This window comes from Oryzias latipes, chromosome 3, assembly GCF_002234675.1.
Source record: "Oryzias latipes chromosome 3, ASM223467v1".
NCBI lineage: Eukaryota > Metazoa > Chordata > Actinopteri > Beloniformes > Adrianichthyidae > Oryzias > Oryzias latipes.
The window spans coordinates 23,139,244-23,159,622 of record NC_019861.2 but is presented as its reverse complement, the minus strand read 5'-3'; the positions used below and the strand labels follow the sequence as shown (position 1 = coordinate 23,159,622).

The 20,379-nt window shown below is 38.7% G+C and overlaps 1 protein-coding gene across 1 annotated transcript in view; it reads left to right on the top strand.

The window, feature by feature from the left end:
• kiaa1549l (KIAA1549 like) overlaps nt 1-20,379 on the top strand; it is a 66,523-nt gene that overhangs the window by 38,903 nt on the left and 7,241 nt on the right. The window contains exons 8-18 of the mRNA XM_023953517.1: nt 5,779-5,838; nt 7,174-7,325; nt 7,486-7,657; nt 8,113-8,276; nt 8,584-8,619; nt 9,830-10,020; nt 13,508-13,638; nt 14,439-14,563; nt 15,506-15,738; nt 17,178-17,310; nt 19,896-20,261. Of these exons, the coding sequence (XP_023809285.1) occupies nt 5,779-5,838; nt 7,174-7,325; nt 7,486-7,657; nt 8,113-8,276; nt 8,584-8,619; nt 9,830-10,020; nt 13,508-13,638; nt 14,439-14,563; nt 15,506-15,738; nt 17,178-17,310; nt 19,896-20,261 (1,763 nt within the window). The remainder of the gene's footprint in view (nt 1-5,778; nt 5,839-7,173; nt 7,326-7,485; nt 7,658-8,112; nt 8,277-8,583; nt 8,620-9,829; nt 10,021-13,507; nt 13,639-14,438; nt 14,564-15,505; nt 15,739-17,177; nt 17,311-19,895; nt 20,262-20,379) is intronic.

Genomic DNA, 20,379 nt, shown 5'->3' with positions numbered 1-20,379 from the left:
CTGTGGGCGAGCCTGGTCGGGCCACGTTTACAACACCTCTTGTGGACCCCCTCTTCTCCTGGGTGCCCTCCTCCTGGGCGGGGGCGGCTGGCCCCTGCCTTGCTCCTTCCTGGACCGACCGTGGGCCGTGGGGGTGGCTGCCTGGAGCGCGGGGCGGGTCTCCCTTAGGGGGTCCTGGCTCGTACCTGGTGTATGGGCGGGGGGATTCCCAGAACTCCTGGGTGATGATGAGGTGCTCGTCTGGGGCTGTGGGCACTCTTCTGGGGCAGGGCCCTGCGTTGGGCCCTCCCTGCGTGGCGGGGTGGGCTGCTCTCCTGCTTGAGCTGGAGCTGCATTCTCTGCCCCCTTATGCCTCCCTTCTCTCTGGCTCTGGGGGCCCCGCGGCGGTCCTGATGGCCCTGGCCTGGGTGGCGGATGTGATCACCCGGGGGCGGTTGCTCTCCATCTGCTGGCGTGTGGGCATTGGGGGGTTCTGGCTGCTGCAGCTGCTGCGGCGGGGGTCTTGGTGTGGGGATGGCTGGGAACTCTCCCTCCTTCTTTACACATTCCACCATCCATTTTAGAAGAACATAAACACTCACCTGAGCATAGGTGTTAGCTCACCTTTGCACTAATATTTTGCGTGATTGAATGAAATATTTCACACTAGTTGGTTTGAATGCATAAGTATGCGTGTGTGAACGATATTTGTATTGTGTACATGTTGACATGTGGACATTTTTGGAACTAACAGGTATGTTTATAAAATTTGAGTGTGTGTGTGGACAGGCCCCGCCCCTTCTAGATTTGTATTACATCTGAACCTGACCGTAATGATAACCATCCAGCAATGTGTTGCTTTATACTGCTTCATGTTCCCCCCCCCCCCCCCCCCCAGAATCACCCTCCTATCCCCCCTCTTTAACATCCCTCTCTTTTCTTCCCTCCTTTCCTTTTCCGTCCAGTCCAACACAAAAGATTTTCAAATATGATTAAAATGAATAAAGTTTGGCCTCGATTACAAAACGGGTTTATTCAGACATACCTCTGGTTTGTCTGAAGATTAATAACCCCTGTTGTTAAAGCAAAATATTTCCAACACAACAGGCCTTCAGCTCTCATCTGTCTGCCCAGTATTTGGACAGGACAAGTAAAAAAAAAAAAAAGTGAAACAAAATAAAAATTTAACGTTTCAAAAAACAAAAGTAATTTTCAGGAATTGTTGATGTTCATGTTTTTTAAATGTGTCTTCAATGTCTGCATACTATTAAAAACTTTATGATTAGTACAGAGCATATCCAGTATAGCTTCATCCCAAATAACATTGTGGTTTCTTACTGTGTTTCATTCTATAACATTTCATTTTGATTTTCTGGAAATTACTTTTGTTTTCATGAAACATTACATTTTTTACAAAAACTGGAAAAGGTAGGTACTATGGGAGATTGCTGATTGGATGATAATAACATGCTGGATATGCTCCAGAATCACAATTTTTGGCTCTGAAAACCAAAAAAATTATCATTAAAATTGGGTATGTCAATAAAGATGCAGTTGTGCAGTCTACCATGTGTGGACGGTACTTCTTGATTTTTTTTTTTTCATAAGCAAACCCGTGTATCAACTAAAATGGAGTCTAATCTGGATGAGAACAATGTTTTTTTAAGATTGTGGTCACTTTGGCAAAACTGATCTTTGACCAAGTAAAAAAAAATGCTTGCTGTCATAACAGAATTGATACAGCAGTTGAGAATCCAGCCATCACTGTCCTGGTAATACCCCGTGGCAGATTGCATTATTAAGAAAATTCATTTGGCTGCTGGCAACAGCTAAGGTTCAAAGCATTTTTCTCCATCTGTAGACTGCTCTCTTGAACATGGTACATTACAATTACCCTGAGGCTGCTTTATCAAATTTGACTCAAATATGTGCTTGATCTCTAACATGAGCTGACTAGAAAAGTTGTTTCGGCCCACAGCTGAAGAAATCCAACTGTATTATATATGTCAGTTGGTCAGTACTCTGCGATAGACTGGCGACCTGTCCAGGGTGTCCCCTGCCTTTGCCCTCAATTGGCCGAGATAGGCTCCAGCAGCCCCGTGACCCCGAAAGGGACAAACCGGCTTACAAGATGAATGAATGAATGAATGAATGAGTTAGTTAGTAGTGTCTCTAACACAGTTGGGAATTGTATACCTCTGTTTTTGAAATGTGTGCAAAGACCAACTGTTTTAGGACTTCTGGTTCTCCTGCTGTGGCATCTTATTTTAAAAATAGTGTAACAACATGACTTACATTTCTTTTTGTTATGTAAGATTCATCATTATTTCACTGATATTCACAGATTTAAGGACTGTTTATATGTGCAGCAGAGGGATAAACTTGAACTAAGATCTATTGTCTATTATGGATTAGTAGTGAGAAGCAGTCTATTCTCTAGACTTCTATTGTTTAGTTTTGATGATCAGGTTGGCCCTGATAAAACAATAAAATGCAATATTTTACCAACAATAACAGATTTTTACTCGTTTCCTTTTTAAACTAAAGTCTAAAGTTTAATAAATCATTTTTTAACAAATCAATTTAAAAATGAATATCGTGAATATTTTAGTATAACAAAAAATGACGATATAAAAAGTTCAAAAAGAGGCTTGGTTAAAACGTAATTTCTTAGTGAGTTCAAGCCCCTTTTTTTAATTCAGTCCAAACTTAAATTGCTACAAACAGTATTTTATTTCAATGAAAAACCATACATTGAAAGCAATTAGTTATGGAAATAAATTAAATGAATCTAGTCAACGCCCTTATGTTGTTGTTCACCTTTTGACATATCACTATCTATGATTATATCACCCTTTATAACTGCTTTGTATTTTTTAAAATAGATTTACTATTTTAATGTGTTCCCTGGAGTTATTCTATATCTAAACTCCTGGAGAAACAGTGACGTTTATTGTTTGTTCTCACAGCTGGTTTCACAATCATATTTAATCCTCTCAGACTGTATTTATTATCTCTTAAGTTATTTGAGAAAAAGATGTAATCAAAAGTTATTAGTTAGCTTTATCAGTTAGTTACCTTTATCAGGTCTAGGTTAATGTGTGGAAGTTTAGTCAAAAATCCAAACAAAACAAAGCATATAGGATGTATTTATACATATTGAAGATCAGCTTTGCCAGGAATTATGATGACCAAAGTTTATGTCAATAAAACAACTCTTGTTTGGATCATCTTGTTAAATTCAAGTATGGTTTTACACAATTGGAAAAACAGAGAAGGATGAAAGAACCTGCCTCTGCCCTGCAGCCTGCTTGAGTAGTCGTTGTCTGGGTAGCCGTTGCATCATCAGGCCAAGTTTAGTTCATGTGTATTATTAAATCAAGATCCCAAACTGAAAAACAATTCAAATCACAGTTCTTTCCTTGAAATCAAAAAGGGTCATGACCTATGAGGTTAGCGGCAACATCCACCTGCTTAAGAGCTCATCAGGAAGTCTGACCACTTCTCTTACATAATGTACTAATATGATGCAAGTTGATTAGGAGAAATCTAGTTAGCATTATGGTGAAACAAGCAGGGATGTTTGCATCGGAAAGCACTTGTCTCTGCAAAATAACATAGATTTAAAAAAATAATGATATTTGTGCCAAAGGTGTTTCTACAAAAATAATTTATTAGGTGTACTCATTATTTCAGACAAGCTTCAGAATTTAGTTTTGTTTATGTTCAATAAATGATGACACTGCAATATGTCAAGCTTCTGTACAGCTAAGCTTGTATTTTCCTAATTTATGAGACCTCAGGGTTGTGTTGCAAATATTTTCAGAGGATGTTTTAATTAACCAGGACAACCAGTTTTAACAAAAGATGTGATGCTTAAAGCTAAAAATAAATGACTTTATGGGTTTGCCCAAATTGATTTGATAGGCACATGACTTTAAACAAAGAACAAAAAAAAAACTGCTAAACCAGTTAGAGGACTTAGTGAAAATGCTTTACTTTTGAACCAGAATGCTTTTGTTGTGGTAACATTTTAGTTGTAATGTCTGACTTTCTTGCAAGAACAGAAAGAATAGTCCTGCAAGAAAAGTAAAAGGAGAGCCTAAGCTGAAGAGCAGTTACTTGTAGAACAATGAATGAGTTCTTTGAGGTTGAGCTAAACACAACCGTGCACAAGCTGAGGACTTCATGAGTGTGAAAACAAATGTATCTTCCCTAACAATCAGGAGAATAGTGCTTGTTTATTTCCTTAATTTGCAAGATGCTGAAGTCAAAGTTTGTATATTCATCTTCCAATTTAAACTTGTTTTTTAGTTATATGGTATTGGACTCAAATTTTGACCTCAATTTCTACAGCCACTTTTAAAAAGTAAAGATGTGTGCTTACTTGACAAATTTACAAGATATTACCAGTTTACCCAGGTGGGATAATGATACTAAGAGGGGATCTCCAATCTTCTGGACTGAAGAATATGGACAGTTAGAGCAAAAAGTTCTGAAACATGATTAAAAATGGAAAGATTTAGCCTTGCAGACTCACTATAAAAGCTGGTTGCATTTCATATGTGCATATTCAGGAACATTTAAATTTGCAAAGCTGGTTCACTTAATTCTTGTCCGTAAAAGTCTGAGCTGCTGAACTGAAGCAAAGAATCACAGAGGCCAGGTTGTTTTAAAGTCAGGAATAAATACATTTACATTCGTTAGCCTTAATTTGTGCCCACTTTCTACTGTAATTGAATTTTCTCGAAAAATTGTATCACCTGAAAGCAGGATTTTTTTTAATTTATGTTTTGCTAAACAGGAACAAAGAGGAAAGGAAAACCTTCTGTAGTAAAAGTAGAAGTTAGGCTAACAGTGAACTGTTTGTCCTGTAACCTCACTGGTGATATTACACCTACAGGAGGTGTGAGCATATGGTAACAGTGGCTCCATTCCCAATTTAAACCCAGTTATTACAGTAAAAAAACAACAGTAGATATGCACCAACCACCCCAGGTTTTGGTCTGGCAAAGAAACGCTGGGATGTCACACCACTTGGAGAGCCAATTTGCATCTTTGTAGCTCCTGTGGCACCAATGATGGCTGAAACTCTGTGTTCAGCTCTTTTCCTCTTCCAGCACTCTCCACTTTTTTTTTCTCTTAGATGTAAAATGAATGTTGGGTAAATTTACAGCCAACGACTGAAACATAAAAACATAAAAACATAAAAACATAAAAAGCCTGCGTGGCTGTAAAACGAAAATATTGTTTTAATATAGCTTTTTGTTGAAGAATTTGGTCGTTCTCTTTCATTTCTTGTAATTTCAAGCAAATGCCCTTCCAGTTCTCATGATAACTTGCTGCTTTTGCTGTCTTTCCTGAAGCTGCACACCAACTAGAACATTCCATCATTCATACTCCACACCCATCTCCCCGGTCGCACCCAAGAGTGCAGTTCTCCAAGCCGGTTTCCACAGAACACCGATAAAGCATTCCCCCGATCTGCTGCACCAGTCTCCAGCACAAGGGCTTATTCAGGCAGCAAATAGATGAGAAGGAATAGTCAACCAGAGCTCTGTTATGTTCAGTTATAATGTGGCTTTAATGTGAGATGTCTAACACAGAAAAATTTAACCAACCTACAGACTGTTTGGCTCTTTCTAAATATCTGTGAGCAATTATAACAATTGTTTTTTACAAGAAACAATATCTGGCAGTCAAATCCATCACGAAGAGATACGTTATTTATAAATAAATTGTAACCATCAGATGAGAGGCTTGATGTCTATTTTAACAGTTTTTTTTTCCTTTTTGCAGCACTTGAATATCATAATTTGAACACATCCATAGCAACCAGAGACTTCTGGGTGGTCACAGGTGGGAGTGCCATTTCTCCAATTTCTTTACCAACTGTTTAAAAAAATGTTGTCATTGGTGTTGGAAATTGTGGTCACAATGTTACAGAATTGATGCATTGACAGAAAGAAAGAGGTTTTGTTTAAATGGCTCCCTTGCTACAGTGATATATTGCTGGTGTGTACACATCAAACAAGTGGTGAAATGCGAGCACTTCTCTTTTTATTACTACATGGATCAAAATATATGTGAGCAGGATGTGTTTGACAGAAAAAGTCCTGCAAACTGAATCACTATTTATGGAAAGTTGAATATGTTTGCTCATGTTTTACAATCTTATCGGTCTTCTTTCACACAAACACTTTAGGTGTGTAGGAGTGTTTAACTGCATTTCCTCTACAGGGTGCATGGATTGCTGCAGATTCTCAGATGGAGCAATAAATCAATGGTGTTCAACTGTACAGCAATGTAGATGAGTCTTTCAGACGGATTCTGTTGCTCCTAAGCCCTCAAATGTGACAGCAGAAATTCAAAATTCTTAATTTCTGGGATAATCTGGCTGTATTTTGTAACTTATTCTATTTATCGCTTTTACTAAACAAAATTTCTGGAGCAGCCATGTGATGGAGAGTTTTTGTTCCATCGTCTTTTACAGATGATAAAGTCCTGTTGCCTGAATTGCAGACATCGAGGATGTTTGTCGATACCATGCAGCTAGAATAAAAGTTAAAACTTTTAAGTCTGATGATATAATTCTTGATGGGAAAAAAACTTGGTAAGAGGAAGGCCAGTGCCAGGAAGAGTTTAAAAATCTCAAGTTCTTGTTTATGAATTTGAGTCTAACACAGTCTGAGATCACCTGCAGGACTAAAGCATCTGCTGGGACACCAAGATGTGTCATTTTGTCTTGTAGCCTTCAGACGTCATCTTAATCCAAACATAATATCCCAGTCTGGGTATCCCTTAAAGAACAAGATGATTAATATTAGAGGCTAGCATAACTTTATTTCCTCACATAAAAGGTTTGAATGATGAACTTGGTATAGAGCTGTTACTCCTGTAATCAACTGAAACCAGTTGAGTTGCTTTAAGCATGAGATTTGATGTGCTTTGGCCATATCCCTTCGACAAAAAAAACAAAAAAAAAATATGTAGACTAGCCAGAAGTATTAAATCTTTACATTTACAATTATGATTCTGAAAACAGAAATAAGAAACAAAAACTGTATCTTATTGATTTTCTTCTCATATTGTAAAACAAGTTGGAATGCAAATTTACATATTTTCTCTTTATTTGCAACTTTATGTCACCTTTGACAGTTCTGACTTATTATCTTTTCATCAACATATCTGCAGTGATACAGGATGTTGATAATGTCAGCCTGGAGGGACACTACCAAAGCTTTGCTAGTCTGATGGAGCAGCGACTAGCAGAGCTGTTCATTTTGGCGAGTCAACAGGGCACGCGCTTCAAACGAGCCACTACTGTAGGCAGCTACACAGTCCAGGTATCAAACTGGCATGGATGAGCCTATAAACTGTTTACTGTATAAGTAATTCTATATTTGTCCTAATTCTAAACCCTTTTTGTAGCCTAACATTGCATGACAACCAATCCTGTGAGGTGTGACATGCAAAAAAAATAAAGACCTTGTCATTTCCAACTAGATGGTGAGCATCCACAGAGGTTCTGGGCAAAAGAATCCTGCAGAGATGACCTACTACGTTCAACACAATGGCATCCCCTTACTGGGCACTACAGCTGCAAAGGTCTTGAACACAGTGGATTCTCAAACCATGGCTCTCACCCTTGGCTACTTCGTCCAGCTGCAGGCAGAGCGTATGTCCATCTTTCTGCTTATTTTTTAGGAAGGGTCAGATGGTCAGTAAAGTGCATGTCTCACCGTCCGTTTTGGGAGTAAAGCTAGAGTTGGGATGAGGGTCAATTTAGAAAAAGGTAGCTGTGTAATCTCTGTGAAGTGTCAAGTACTGCAAACTGGAGGCAGTGCAGTACTTGTGCTTAGAGGCACAGGAAAGGGGAGAAAGGGTGAACACATGCATCACTCTCTTCTGGATCATTGCCTACGAAAGCTGATTCAGGCCTGCTATACAGCAAGCTGAGCTGTGTCACTTAGTGTGGGTGTGACGAATGCTACATGATTCAGTCGTGAAAGCGGGCTGTCTGTCATAATTCCAGTGAAGCTGCCAGTAGATCGTCTTTTAGCGTCTAGACTCTGCTTCATCCCAGAAAATGGAAAGACGGTGAAACAGAACTATTTGTGTTTTATCTTCCAGCTGTGGTTAAGAACCCGCCTAATAACCTTTGGATATTAGCCGCAGTGCTGGCTCCGATCTCAGTGGTATTACTTATTATAATCATCATCACAGCCGTGCTATGCAGAAAGAATAAGAATGACTTTAAAGCTGATGCCATCGGCAACCTCAATCCTCGAGCCAAGGTACCTGTCTCCTGCTTTGTCTTTCTAAAATTGCTTTGAAAAGATGTGAAATCATCTTTTTTCATGTTTGGTAAATTTGACCATTTGTTATGTTTTAATAATTGATTTGACAAATCACAGACCACATAAACAGGGAAAAATTATAAAGAGAGTAACAGATGATGGAAAATATATTCTTTTGCAGAAGTGTTTAGACCTTGTGATGAATCTGAATTTGTCATTCCTTGCAACTGTGATTAACTAAAATATTTGTATCTGTCACTAATGCATCCCTGTAAATGCAAAAAAATATCTTTGTTGTTTCCAGATGGCTTACAGAAGAGACGTTGGCTTTTATCACCAGGTATCTTTTTCTTTCTATTACCTTTCTTTACACCAATCCATTTTTCCATTTCAAGGCTGACGTCGAATAAAACTATAAAGCTGTTGATAAGCAAACCTTTCACAGTCGAACTTGATTGTATACAACATTGACTGATTTGTCTGCTGACGGCAAAATGTAAAAGATTAAACTGTCTTATGTTGGAAAGCTGGACTCTGCCTTCTTTAAATTTTGCTTCAAGGTTGTCACAGTGTCCTAATCAAAGCTATAGCTCTACGCCCATAGCTGTGGTTCAGCTTTGCGTTGCAGCTCAGCTGAAATAAATCAGGGTAGATAAATTAAAATGCAGAGTGCAACTCCCAGCACATCACACTACCCGTTTTTAATCGAATTGCATTAAAGGGAAAGCAATGAAATGTTCTACATTAAGCTGAAAAAGATCTACTTTCAGAGCAGTTTAACACACAAATGTTGTCTTGTAAAAGATACAACTTAATTCCATCAGATATGGAAAGACACCAGGTGTTCTAACAAACCAAGCGTTGTAATCCGAGCTAAGTGTTCAGTGTGTGTTTTTTAATTTTCTTAGGTAAAACATGCAAAGGTTCTGAAAAAATGCTCCTCCAAAGAAATCTCTTTTATCAATCTGGTTCCTTATAGTTTTTAAATGGCTTTTAATGAAAATCCTTCATTCTCTGTAAAATGTTAGTGTCATTGAGGATGTTAAGGGGATTTTCTCAGATTGATTTTGCACTTTGGCTTGCTGCTTTGAAGCAAACCAAGTGTGTTTGATAAAAAGCGACAATTTTATGAGAGCAGTCCTTAGTATTTCAGCTTACGTGTGTGCGTGTTTGTATTAAAAGTCTTAAATGAACTGTCCTCCATTGTCTTCTCTCTATTACCAAGCTGAGAGTGATAGATTTTTCCCCCCTTCCTTCTTTTTTGACTTCCATCTCTGCAGTTTAGTGAAAAGTCTGCAAATTTGATCATGTTGGTGGCGCCTGTGAGATCTTTCTCTGACAGAAACTCAGATGGGGGCTGTAGTTAAATCTGCCCTCATCTTTTTAAAGACACTGCAGTTCTGTAATCCCAGTCCGGCTTTTTAATGGCTTAGATGTCAAAAGATGTGACTCCTGTGATTTTTGTGTAAAAGTCAGAATTTTATTGAGAGTAAAAAAAAAAGAAACATTAAAATGTCATGTCTCTCACTTTCGTGTTTTTGGTTCGTCAGCCTGTCCAGGGCTTTGACTATGCCAAACAGCACTTGGGCCAACAGGGGGGAGATGAGGAGATGTTACCTGCCAGTCAGGATACATTAGTGATGTCCTTACAAATTCGGGACACGTCACTGTCACTAGAAAAGGCACTGCAACAAGATGGGACTGCCAGCAAGAAAAGCCTCCCTGCTGACAAACACAAAAGGTATCATTGACGGTGCTCCCACCATCTACTTCCAAATGCTGTAATCCACTTTAAGAACAGTCCTCATCTATGCAAGTAATCCTGTAATTCATTATAATGTTTTAAAACAATGGTTGCATTAGGGATGCATAACTTGTGTGTTGGTTCCAAGTCCCAAAGGATTGTATTTGGAAGGGCATCTGTCTTAAAACCAAAGCTGATTTAGTTATGTGAGTCACAAACAGATGAATCACTGTTGCGAACCCCAAAAACAGCAGCCAAAACACAAGTGTGCATCACATATGCACAAAAGTACATAGGTTAAAACAATTACAAATTCCACTCTGGAATGTATTAAACCACATTAGCCCATATTAGTTCTAAGCAAAACAAGAAAGCAGTTCCTGTCCAAGTGAACTCTACGGTGGCCCAGAAGGGTCACAACACAACACATTAACTTTATACACAACACACTAACTTTACACACAACACATTAACTTTATACACAACACATTAACTTTATACACAACAAACTAACTTTACACACAACACACTAACTTTACACACAACACATTAACTTTACACACAACACATTAACTTAACACACAACACAATAACTCACAACACAACACAATAGCTCACAACACAACACATTAACTCACAACACAACACATTAACTCACAACACAACACAATAACTCACAACACAACACATTAACTCACAACACAACACATTAACTCACAACACATTAACTCACAACACAACACAATAACTCACAACACAACACATTAACTCACAACACAACACATTAACTCATGGCCCAGAAGGGTCACAACACAACACATTAACTTACCTCACAACACATTAACTCACAACGGAAGTAAAGCAGCAATTGAAGTGCTTTTATTCTGAAATTTCTACTGGGCTGAGCAGCTAACTACCTAACAGAAAGTAATGTCACAGTGAGCTGTGGAGGGAGCATGTTATTGCTACAAGAGAAGCTAGCAGCAGTGTTGCCAGAAACTTTGTCTTTACTACGGTTCTCCTTCCTCTAAACACACACAATATGAACACACACTCCTCCCTCCGCTCTGACACCCCCCTATGTCGCTGCATGCGTGCTCCTCTCCTCTCCTTTTTTCCGCTCCGTCTTTTCACACAGGCACGTGCAGTCCCCAACACACACGCACACACAGGACGGAGTGGAAAAAAGGAGAGGAGAGGAGCGCGCGTGCAGCGACAGAGGAGGGTGTCAGAGCGGAGGGAGGAGTGTGCGTTCATATTGTGTGCGTTTAGAGGAAGGAGAACCGTAGTACAGACAAAGTTTCTGGCAACACTGCTGCTAGCTTCTCTTGTAGCAATAACATGCTCCCTCCACAGCTCACTGTGACATTACTTTCTGTTGTAAAGTTAGTGTGTTGTGTGTAAAGTTAGTGTGTTGTGTGTAAAGTTAATGTGTTGTGTTGTGACCCTTCTGGGCCACCGTACAACTCAGTCTAATACACTCTGATTAAATAATAAATGTTGTTGAAGGCTCCCATTTGTTCATTTGACTTAAAGTTGAGTCATGGCATCTGGACTCATTTCACAGTTCATCTAAATGGCTTCATCAGTCTGATGGATAAGTGGATCTTCTGATCTTCACCGGAAGATCATCCTAAAAAACTTACTTGGATGAATCGTGAAATGTTTCAAGAAAGACAATTTTAAGTTTGATTAAAAAACAATTTAGAAAAACAGTTGGTCAATCAATTAAAGCAAACCTTATATGTGGCGCCACACCAGACATATTTCATTTTTATCACTCACATGCAAACATTATCACAAAATGTTTTATTTTTACTTAAGGTGTGACTCAGATACAAAATAACTGATTATCTCAACAAAATTTGTGATTTTTTTTTTTTTTTTTTTTTTTTTTACCAGTTGGTCCAGTTGCATACTTTTAGAAGTCAAACACTAAAGTTAAATCAGATTTATAAAGTGCTAAACATGGATGGAGAAAGGCAAAGAAATATCAACTCTAGTTGGGTATTTTAAAGACCAGACAGAGAAACCATACTGAGATTGTCTAGACTTGAGAAGGAACAGTGAACATATCAGTAAAAATATGTTTAACTTAGCTTTTAGGTTGGAAGGAAAGTCAATTGCCTAATTTGCTTCTTGTCAGATTCACTCATCTCTTTTGTTTCTTTATTCGTGTTTCAATTATGTTCCTATACTGTTTTTATTCTGGCCCTTCCACTAACTCTTATACCTACTTTAGTGGGTAAAAATGCAAGAATTGGGACTGTTATGACTTTGAGAACAGCACTTAATTTCCCTCCCTGAAGCAACGTTATAATCGTTGTACCACTGGCATTCGATTAGTGAAAAGTGTGTTAAAGAACTAGAACCAAGTTGCTTAATGTCTAATTTTGCATACCATAAATAAAAAATACACAAAAGACTACATGAAATTCTTAGAATGTGTCCAATCATCATGGAAATGAGATGCATTCATTGGTGTGAACATGAAGGACTTGATGAAAAAGTGAAGATATTAGGGAGTTTAATAATAATTTAAAGTTTATTTTTCTAAATGTTAAATGCTATTCACACAATACTAGACTAAACATAAAGTAACTGTGGTTGTTGTCATCAACACTAATGAGGGCAAGTAGACATTTTTCTGCACAGTTCATTTGTGGTGTAGCCCAATAAAGTATTGTTTTAGGGCCTTCAGACATATGCATTTCTGTATCTAATTTGAACATTTGTTCTAAATATCCATTTGAAAACAAGTGCAAAATCTCACCAACATTTCACATTAACAGGACCTGTGCACATGACTTGACATGGTCCTTCAGCTGTGAGTGTGGAGTGTAACCAGCACTCTCCAGCCTTGTCTCGCTACAGCTGGGGATGCTGGCCACTGTTCCACAGACTCTCTTTGCTGTTATCATTTTTAGCAGACAATGAGGGGGTAGACCACTATGCTTTGATGTCAGCCTCATGGCCGTCGAGCCCAGACTTGATCAGCTCTAATTCCGGCTACAGTTTAAAGTCAGTGAAAGGAGAGCGGCATGAAGTTAATGGAAGAGTCAGTCATTCTGCACTCGGGACACGAATGCAAAAAACGAACAGGCAATCCCTTTAATGTATGTCTTCAAATTCACATTGAAAAAGGATTTACACGCAATTCCACAAAATATATTCACTGTTGATAAAGTTTGCTAACAGTTGCAGCTTATTAAATCCTTTTGATTTAACAGCAAAGCTGCAAGCTGGACTGAGTAGTCTTGATTTGACTGGTGTTCTTAAAACACGTAGCATGTTGTGAAGAATTAAATAACACTCTTATTTCACTATGCGGACAAACGAGGTAAAAATACATTATGGTTACTGGACACTTGAGACAGGAGGAGAAAGAAGGGTGAGCGTGTAAATGGGAGGGATGACATAACCTGAGTATTTGCCTTGCTTCCTGAGAGCTTACCGCCTCTCCTGTTGCTATGGTTACCCACAGCAAGTTGCCAAGTGAAGACGGTTCCGTCATCAGCAACGAATCAGAAAGGATGAATTCCGGCATGGGCCTGACGATGCTGAAAGTCACAGCACAGCAGAAACTGAAAAAGGAGGAGACGAACAAGAGGGATGGTGAGTCTTTTGTAGATGCAAATACAAATGATTTGCTCTGCTGCTCCACTGCTGACAAGGTCAGGTGTTTCAATTGGCAAAAATGTTTTCGCTGCCTGTGTGAAAATAGTTCCCAAGTCTCATTTTCTCAGGCTTGCAGGTACCTGCAGACAAACGCATGGCACTGCAGCTTTTTTATAGGCAGAAAGGTAACCACTCAGCAGTAAGCAGAGGTGGACCAGATGAATATGCATGAGGTAGATAGACTCTTGATACAGGATGTCACACTACCAGAGGCTGTGGCCCAGGAATACACACACAATGCAGGAATGATCAGCAGATAATATGCAGAAAGAACATGTGAAGCCTCACTTTTCCTGCTCCTCCAAGTAAAAAGCCTAGAATATTTTAATGATCTCCCTCCTAATTTCTGTTCTCAGAAGCTAAACGCTTCTCTTGAGGGTGTAAGATAGATTCATCTAAGTCAGACACTCTGCTTGTAAGTCAGACGAACTTTGCCAAAATGTGTTTTTTGTAGTGGCTGGATTTGAGTAAAGTTAAGAAATAATAGAGAGATAATAGAGACTGAATCAAGTTTGCCTGATGTTGGATAAAGAATCAAAGTGCAAAGACAGTTTCTTTCGTTTATCAAACAGGCTCACGGCTCCAGCCTTATATCTGTTGTCTTCCTCAGGTTTTTCATTTCTTTTTTAATATAAACCTAATGAATGTTACCAGGTTTGAATGCAGAGTTAAGACAGAGATTGGGGAATTTGTACTTTGACTAAGAACTTTGTTGTCTCTTTGTGGACTTTCTTCAGACCTGTATGACACCTCCTCTGGCTCCCTTCAGCTGATCTCCGTAAAGCCTTTGGCGACCCAGACCAACTACTCACACCCGGCCTCTAAAAACCGCAGCCAGGACTCAGTCATTTTAAATGGAGAGGTGAATTATTAGAGTCACACATTATATAAGAAAATCAAAGTTTAATCTGATAGGAAATGACATATTGCAAACATGTTCACACTTATTTAAATTCATTTATTTTTAAAGTCTAAAGCTTGGTGGCATTTGGTGTTTTTAAGGTCAATTTTCCACTTGATTGGCAAAAATAAAAAAGTCCAATCAGCTTTGTTGCTTTTAACCAATAATATTCAGCAGATTTTCATGTTACTGATTAATCTAGCCACAGCTGTATTCTCTCAAAATATCAACACACAGCAGGAACCCAGAGCTGTTTGAGGCCACATCTGCCCACGCTGTCATGTCTGTATGGGATTCCATTGAAAATTCTAGTTAAAATTAGGTTTTCATTTTGCATCCTCCAGATAACAAAGAGTCATAAACTAGATTCACAATTTTTCATGGGTGAATTCCCACTAGGTTAAAATGTGACATAAAATAATTTCAATGTGATATTATGGTGTTCTGCAGTAAACAGGGAGATGGAGAGAATGAGACAACAAAAAAGGTATTACTTCTGCGCCAAACAGTATAACAAATAAATTTGGTCTTGGTAGCTAGATGCACAAAAAAAGCTTGAAAGCTAAATATAACTCAGCTGTTGGAGTGAATTCTATGTTATTAAATTTTAGATGTTGTTGTTTAGAAGGGTAACCACCAGATATTCAGTAAATTTAAGAAATGCATAAAAATGCAAAAAAATAAGTGGTTCCTTCACCTAAGTTATCACAGATAGCTTTTTCCCACCTTAATGTCTCTATTCCATGTACAACAGTCTAAATATCTGAGCATTAGATCATTCCTTTGAATGTTTTTCAAGGCAGAATTGGAATAAGACATGCGGAAAGCAGAACCTGTCTGTTTCTGCTGTAATCTTTTCATGCTCTGTAGCATTTTCCTTTTTCTGCTTTATCCCGCCTTCAGGTCAACTTGGCATTGAAGCAGAAATCAGACATTGAACACTACAGGAACAAGCTGAGGCTTAAAGCTAAGAAGAAAGGCTATTATGACTTCCCATCCGCCAATGGCAACAGTAGTGGAGCTGGAGCTATGGTGCAGAGACAACGCCATGGCGAAGAAATAAGGGCCAGTGAGAATGGAAGACCTCCAGAGCCTGATGATGAGCAGGGATCCACTTATGTGAAATCACACAAGAGGTGAGAAAAGATTGAATGAGCACATGGGAATTTGTTTTTTTTCCTCCCGAATTTAAAAGGAAACAGAAATGCATACCTTAATAGGTGTTTGAGGAGATTGCACACTAAAAATGATCAATTGAGGTGAGGGGCAGAAGATTGGAGTTGCCCATCTCTGCACTCCACCGGTAATCCCTCCACAAAGACATGACTTGACATCTCCTGATGTTGGCATTTCTACTGGTTTAGTTTGCAGATAGAATCATGTCCATCTGATTTAAACGGCTGCTGTCTTGTGCTGCTGTTTTGGGGATAAGAGGATTGGCAGGATGCTGGAGAATTCTGCTTTACACACGCACTTATACCAGGATGTCTTTTTTTCAGACTGAGACCAAGAGTGTTCTTTTTTCCCCAACATCTGATTGATATGTGTTACTGACAGGTATCTCTTCAAGATACAAAATGTACTTTGTGCATTTTCTTCATCTTAACTAAAAAAATTGTTTTATGGGAATAATTTTATCATTTAAACGATTTCTTATTTAAATGACAGGATTGTTAGGGGCTGTTCCGACAGACTCTACTTGTTGGTTTGGAATATTCTTCAATTCTTTCTAAATTGAATGGACAGTGTGAGTGAACTGCTATTTACAGCTGTCTAGGTTTTTTCCCCTTAATTTTCCTCAAAATTCACACTTGCCCATGGACTTGACGCCTCTACTGACTTTTCTCAGTGATGTGATTTGTGCTGTGGAGACCTACCACATTACTGTTAAAACATTGTAGTGTATTTTTCTTCATCCATCTCCTCCTATGGGTTGACTAGTCTCCGGCTCCTGCCTGAGAAAAAGAAATCTCATAAATTGAAGTTGGCATCTGTGTTCGGCTGTAGGGAGGATAATAATGAAGGAAGTGCCTGGTTTCTTTCGGACACAATGCTGGAAACTCTAGTCACACTTCTTTAACTAAATAAAAAAAGACGTTTCTTATAGTCTAAGAACGAAATGCTGCTTTGGCTATGGTTGCTGCCTGGCCACCTAACAGTTGACTAATCAGAAATACATATTTAAAAATGTTTAAACTATTAATTTTATGAAACACCGTCAAACCTAAACAAAAGTATCCACCTTTGTGTTGTTTCCTCGAAATATATGCATTTTACAGAGAGTGAATTAGTTTAAACTATTTTTTTCCAGATGATATTCCCTTTGAAATGAACCAATGTCTAATATTTATATTTTATGTGTCCTAAGGCTTTTTTTTTATGATGTTAACTAATCTTTTTTCTTCTGTTCCTGTCAGGGGGGGACATTATAAAGCTTTATTATAGCAGCTATTTTGTCATTGTCTTTTACTGCTTGGTGCTCTTTAACTGCAAGTTATTTAAAAGCATTAAATTAATAAACTGCTGCACTTCAGGTTTGCCTTTTTCAGAAACCACTCTTTACTCAAATTGACAGGCACTCCCAGGTAGGCCACGCAGCCCATCGCAGCAGACAGAGTCTGAGTAGTCCAAGCCCCGGAGGAACAGAGATGGACCTGCTTGTAATGAGAGAGAGACCCAGGAGAGGCATCCGTAACAGTGGCTATGATGTGAGTCACAAGTCATCAATCGCTTCTATTAATAATGAGATATTTAAGTATTGAACACTGTTTTACAACAATTTTTCTTATTTATCTCACTCAGAATACAGTTAAGCAATATCTGATGGGTATTGCTCCAGTTGAGATTCTTCGGTAATAAGCCTCTAAATACAGGTTTATGAAAATAAAACCTCACCACCAAAAGATTGAAAGGTTGTGAGTACCTGCAGCATGGTGCAGAAACTACCAGGATGTTGGGGATTCTGGTGTGAAAATATGATCAGTCATTTGTTTGACAAACTCTCCAAAATAATAGCTCTTGTCTTATTCTAAAGACCACGGATGTCTGTTGCTTTTGCGTTCATTGGAACTAAAATATATTATACTTTACAATGAAACATTCAAAAATTGATCTATTATCTTTAGTATGTGGCTAGATATAGAGGTTATTGGACCTGAGAGGAAGTCAATCAGCCTGTGTCAGCAAATTTCACTGAAAACTATGGATTAAAGTGATTGTGTTTACTCAGCAAATTCTACTTGTTAAGCCTAAAATAGCTACTAAAAAAATAGCAACACTTGTTATTGTGTTTGGTTGTCATTTATAAAAAGATAATAATGCAGTGCTCTCTGCATTGAAAAATGTAGAAATGGTAGTAAGCTTCTTAAACTGCAGGATTCCCAAAGAGTGGATATGGTTGTGGGCTCGTTTGATGAATTGTTTAACTGATTCCTTGCATCCACACATGTTTTGAATTTAATGCTTGTCCTTTTATAAATCCTTCCGGCTCTGTGGAAGATTCTGCGTTAATTACAACTGTACTTTGTACTTAATGTTTTCTAACTTTGAAGCACTGAGATATTCAGACAGCAGCCCCTAAGGCTTGGTTGTATTGTTAGCCGCATAATGTGTGGTTTAGGGTTCAGGTTCTTCACTCTCGCCACCACCCTTTGGCAGAAACCTTCAGTATATTGCATATCCGTTTTAACAAGTATGATAACTATTTGAGATGTAAAAAAAGAATTTGTAGTAACCTAAGTGTCCCCACTTTATGATACGAACAAACAGAGGGGATCTTAACATCCTTAATTAAGCCTAATTTGTAGGTCTCCTGTGCAAAATACGGTTTGATTATACTGTATCTGCAAGTTACGCTCCTGCTGAACCTCGACTGCTATTGTCCACCTCATGAGAAAGAGGTGGCAAAGGCACTGTGACACACAAATTTAAAAAAATAATATAAAATAAAATCTAATATTAGTTTCAGCTTAACATAGAAATAAGTTTTTACGCATGAACTAGACTTCATATGCAGCCACATAGTGAATTTCCATAAATATCATGCTTTAAGTGCTGGTAGAGAGGGATACTATTTGAGACACTGTAAATGAGATCAAATCCAGTGTGACTTTCTGTACCAAAGCAAACTGAAGATCTAGGTTATTTTAAAAGAGCAAAGATTTTAAAAGTTTTGTCTTAGACATGTACATCTCAATACTCCTGGTTTTGTGTCTTCTCACTTAATTGTTAAATTGGGCTTTTATGCCTGGCTTTTTCACCCGTGACATCAGAGCATGTGTGCTGCAAATTTTCATCGGGCTGACCTTTACTTAAACTCACTTTCATTCCAAGCTGGATATGAAAATATTTCTGTGAACTCCCTCCAACCCTCCAGGGATTTGACCAATAACAGCAGAAAACCAAAGGTATGATTGCCCAAGGTTTCCATATTGTAAAACTATTCTTTGCCCTTAAAGGCGTTTGTTTTTTTAGGTTAAAATAAAACCATGTTTTTTATTTGCAGTGTGCAGTCATGAAAAAAGTGCAAAAAACCTAACTGTTGCTAAGTGTTTGGAAAAGTACTTGCTTTTCTTAAGTTCAAATTGTCACATTGCAGTGAATTGGTCATGACGCTATGACCATACCGATATCTGAAAACACAGAATTATTTTGAATACATGCTACATCTTTAATGACAGCTTTGGAACAGGGGGGTTTAAACTCAATGTGTCAAGGACCAGCCACCTGCTAGTTTTTCAGAACCCCCTCCCTACCTGCTGGTGTTTACCTGGATCAGGCGTTGCAAAATTAAAGCTACAATGGCAGGTTTTTATGGACATCACTGATCCTTTAGGCTTGGAGTTTAAGACCTGTGGTTTTAAATAAAAACTTTTTACATTCAAGTAATTTGTTGCACAGACAACAATGGATTAATCTTTCAATGTGGAAAATAACTCTCTGTGGCCAGCTGTCTGTTAAATTCATGTCACTACAGTAACTACAAACTACATGGGGTCTTTTTGGATCTCTTGGCTTTAACGAGGAACTAGTGTGGCCACAGAGTCTCTACTGCCCCTTGTTTCAAAGGGGCCTGATTTCTGAGGCGCACTAGGCTTCTCAAATGGCACAGGAAGTAGGGCATTCTTGACACATACATTTGTTTCCATGTTTAAAAACTAAATATGTGGCTAAACGTGGAGACTGACTTAAAATATGAAGCAAATCGATGGTGTAAAATGAAACATCAAAGTTTACCAGAGTGTTTGGTGTTCCACTTTAGCTGTGTCTGTCTCGTGTGGTTTTCATGTTCCAGACTGAGCCAGAGCTAATCGAGGAGACTAACGTCGATCATCTAATAGGACAGCGAGGATGTATGTTTGGCCGGGGCTTGAAGGGCCACTCCGAGACATCCACTCTTAGCTCACAGCCATCCATCGATGAAGTGAGGCAGCAGATGCACCTGCTGCTGGAGGAGGCATTCAGTCTGGCTTCAGGGGGACATTCCACATCTGGGAGACACACCCACGACCACCACCCCCTTCCTGATCACTACAGCACGTCTCCTCCCTTCTCCTATGCGGACGTAGTGACAAGTGCTCCAGGCACCATGAGCTGCGGGGGGCTTCAGTGGGTACCATCTTACGGTGTGGATGTGTATCAGTGCAGCCTTCCCAAACCAGTACGTCAGTTATTCTTTTGTTCTTTTTTTGGACAGTGTAAAGTGTTTTACCTGCAGTAGAAAAATGTCACAGAACTTTTTAACAACCAAAAGAACTATAAAGTAAGTGAACCATTTT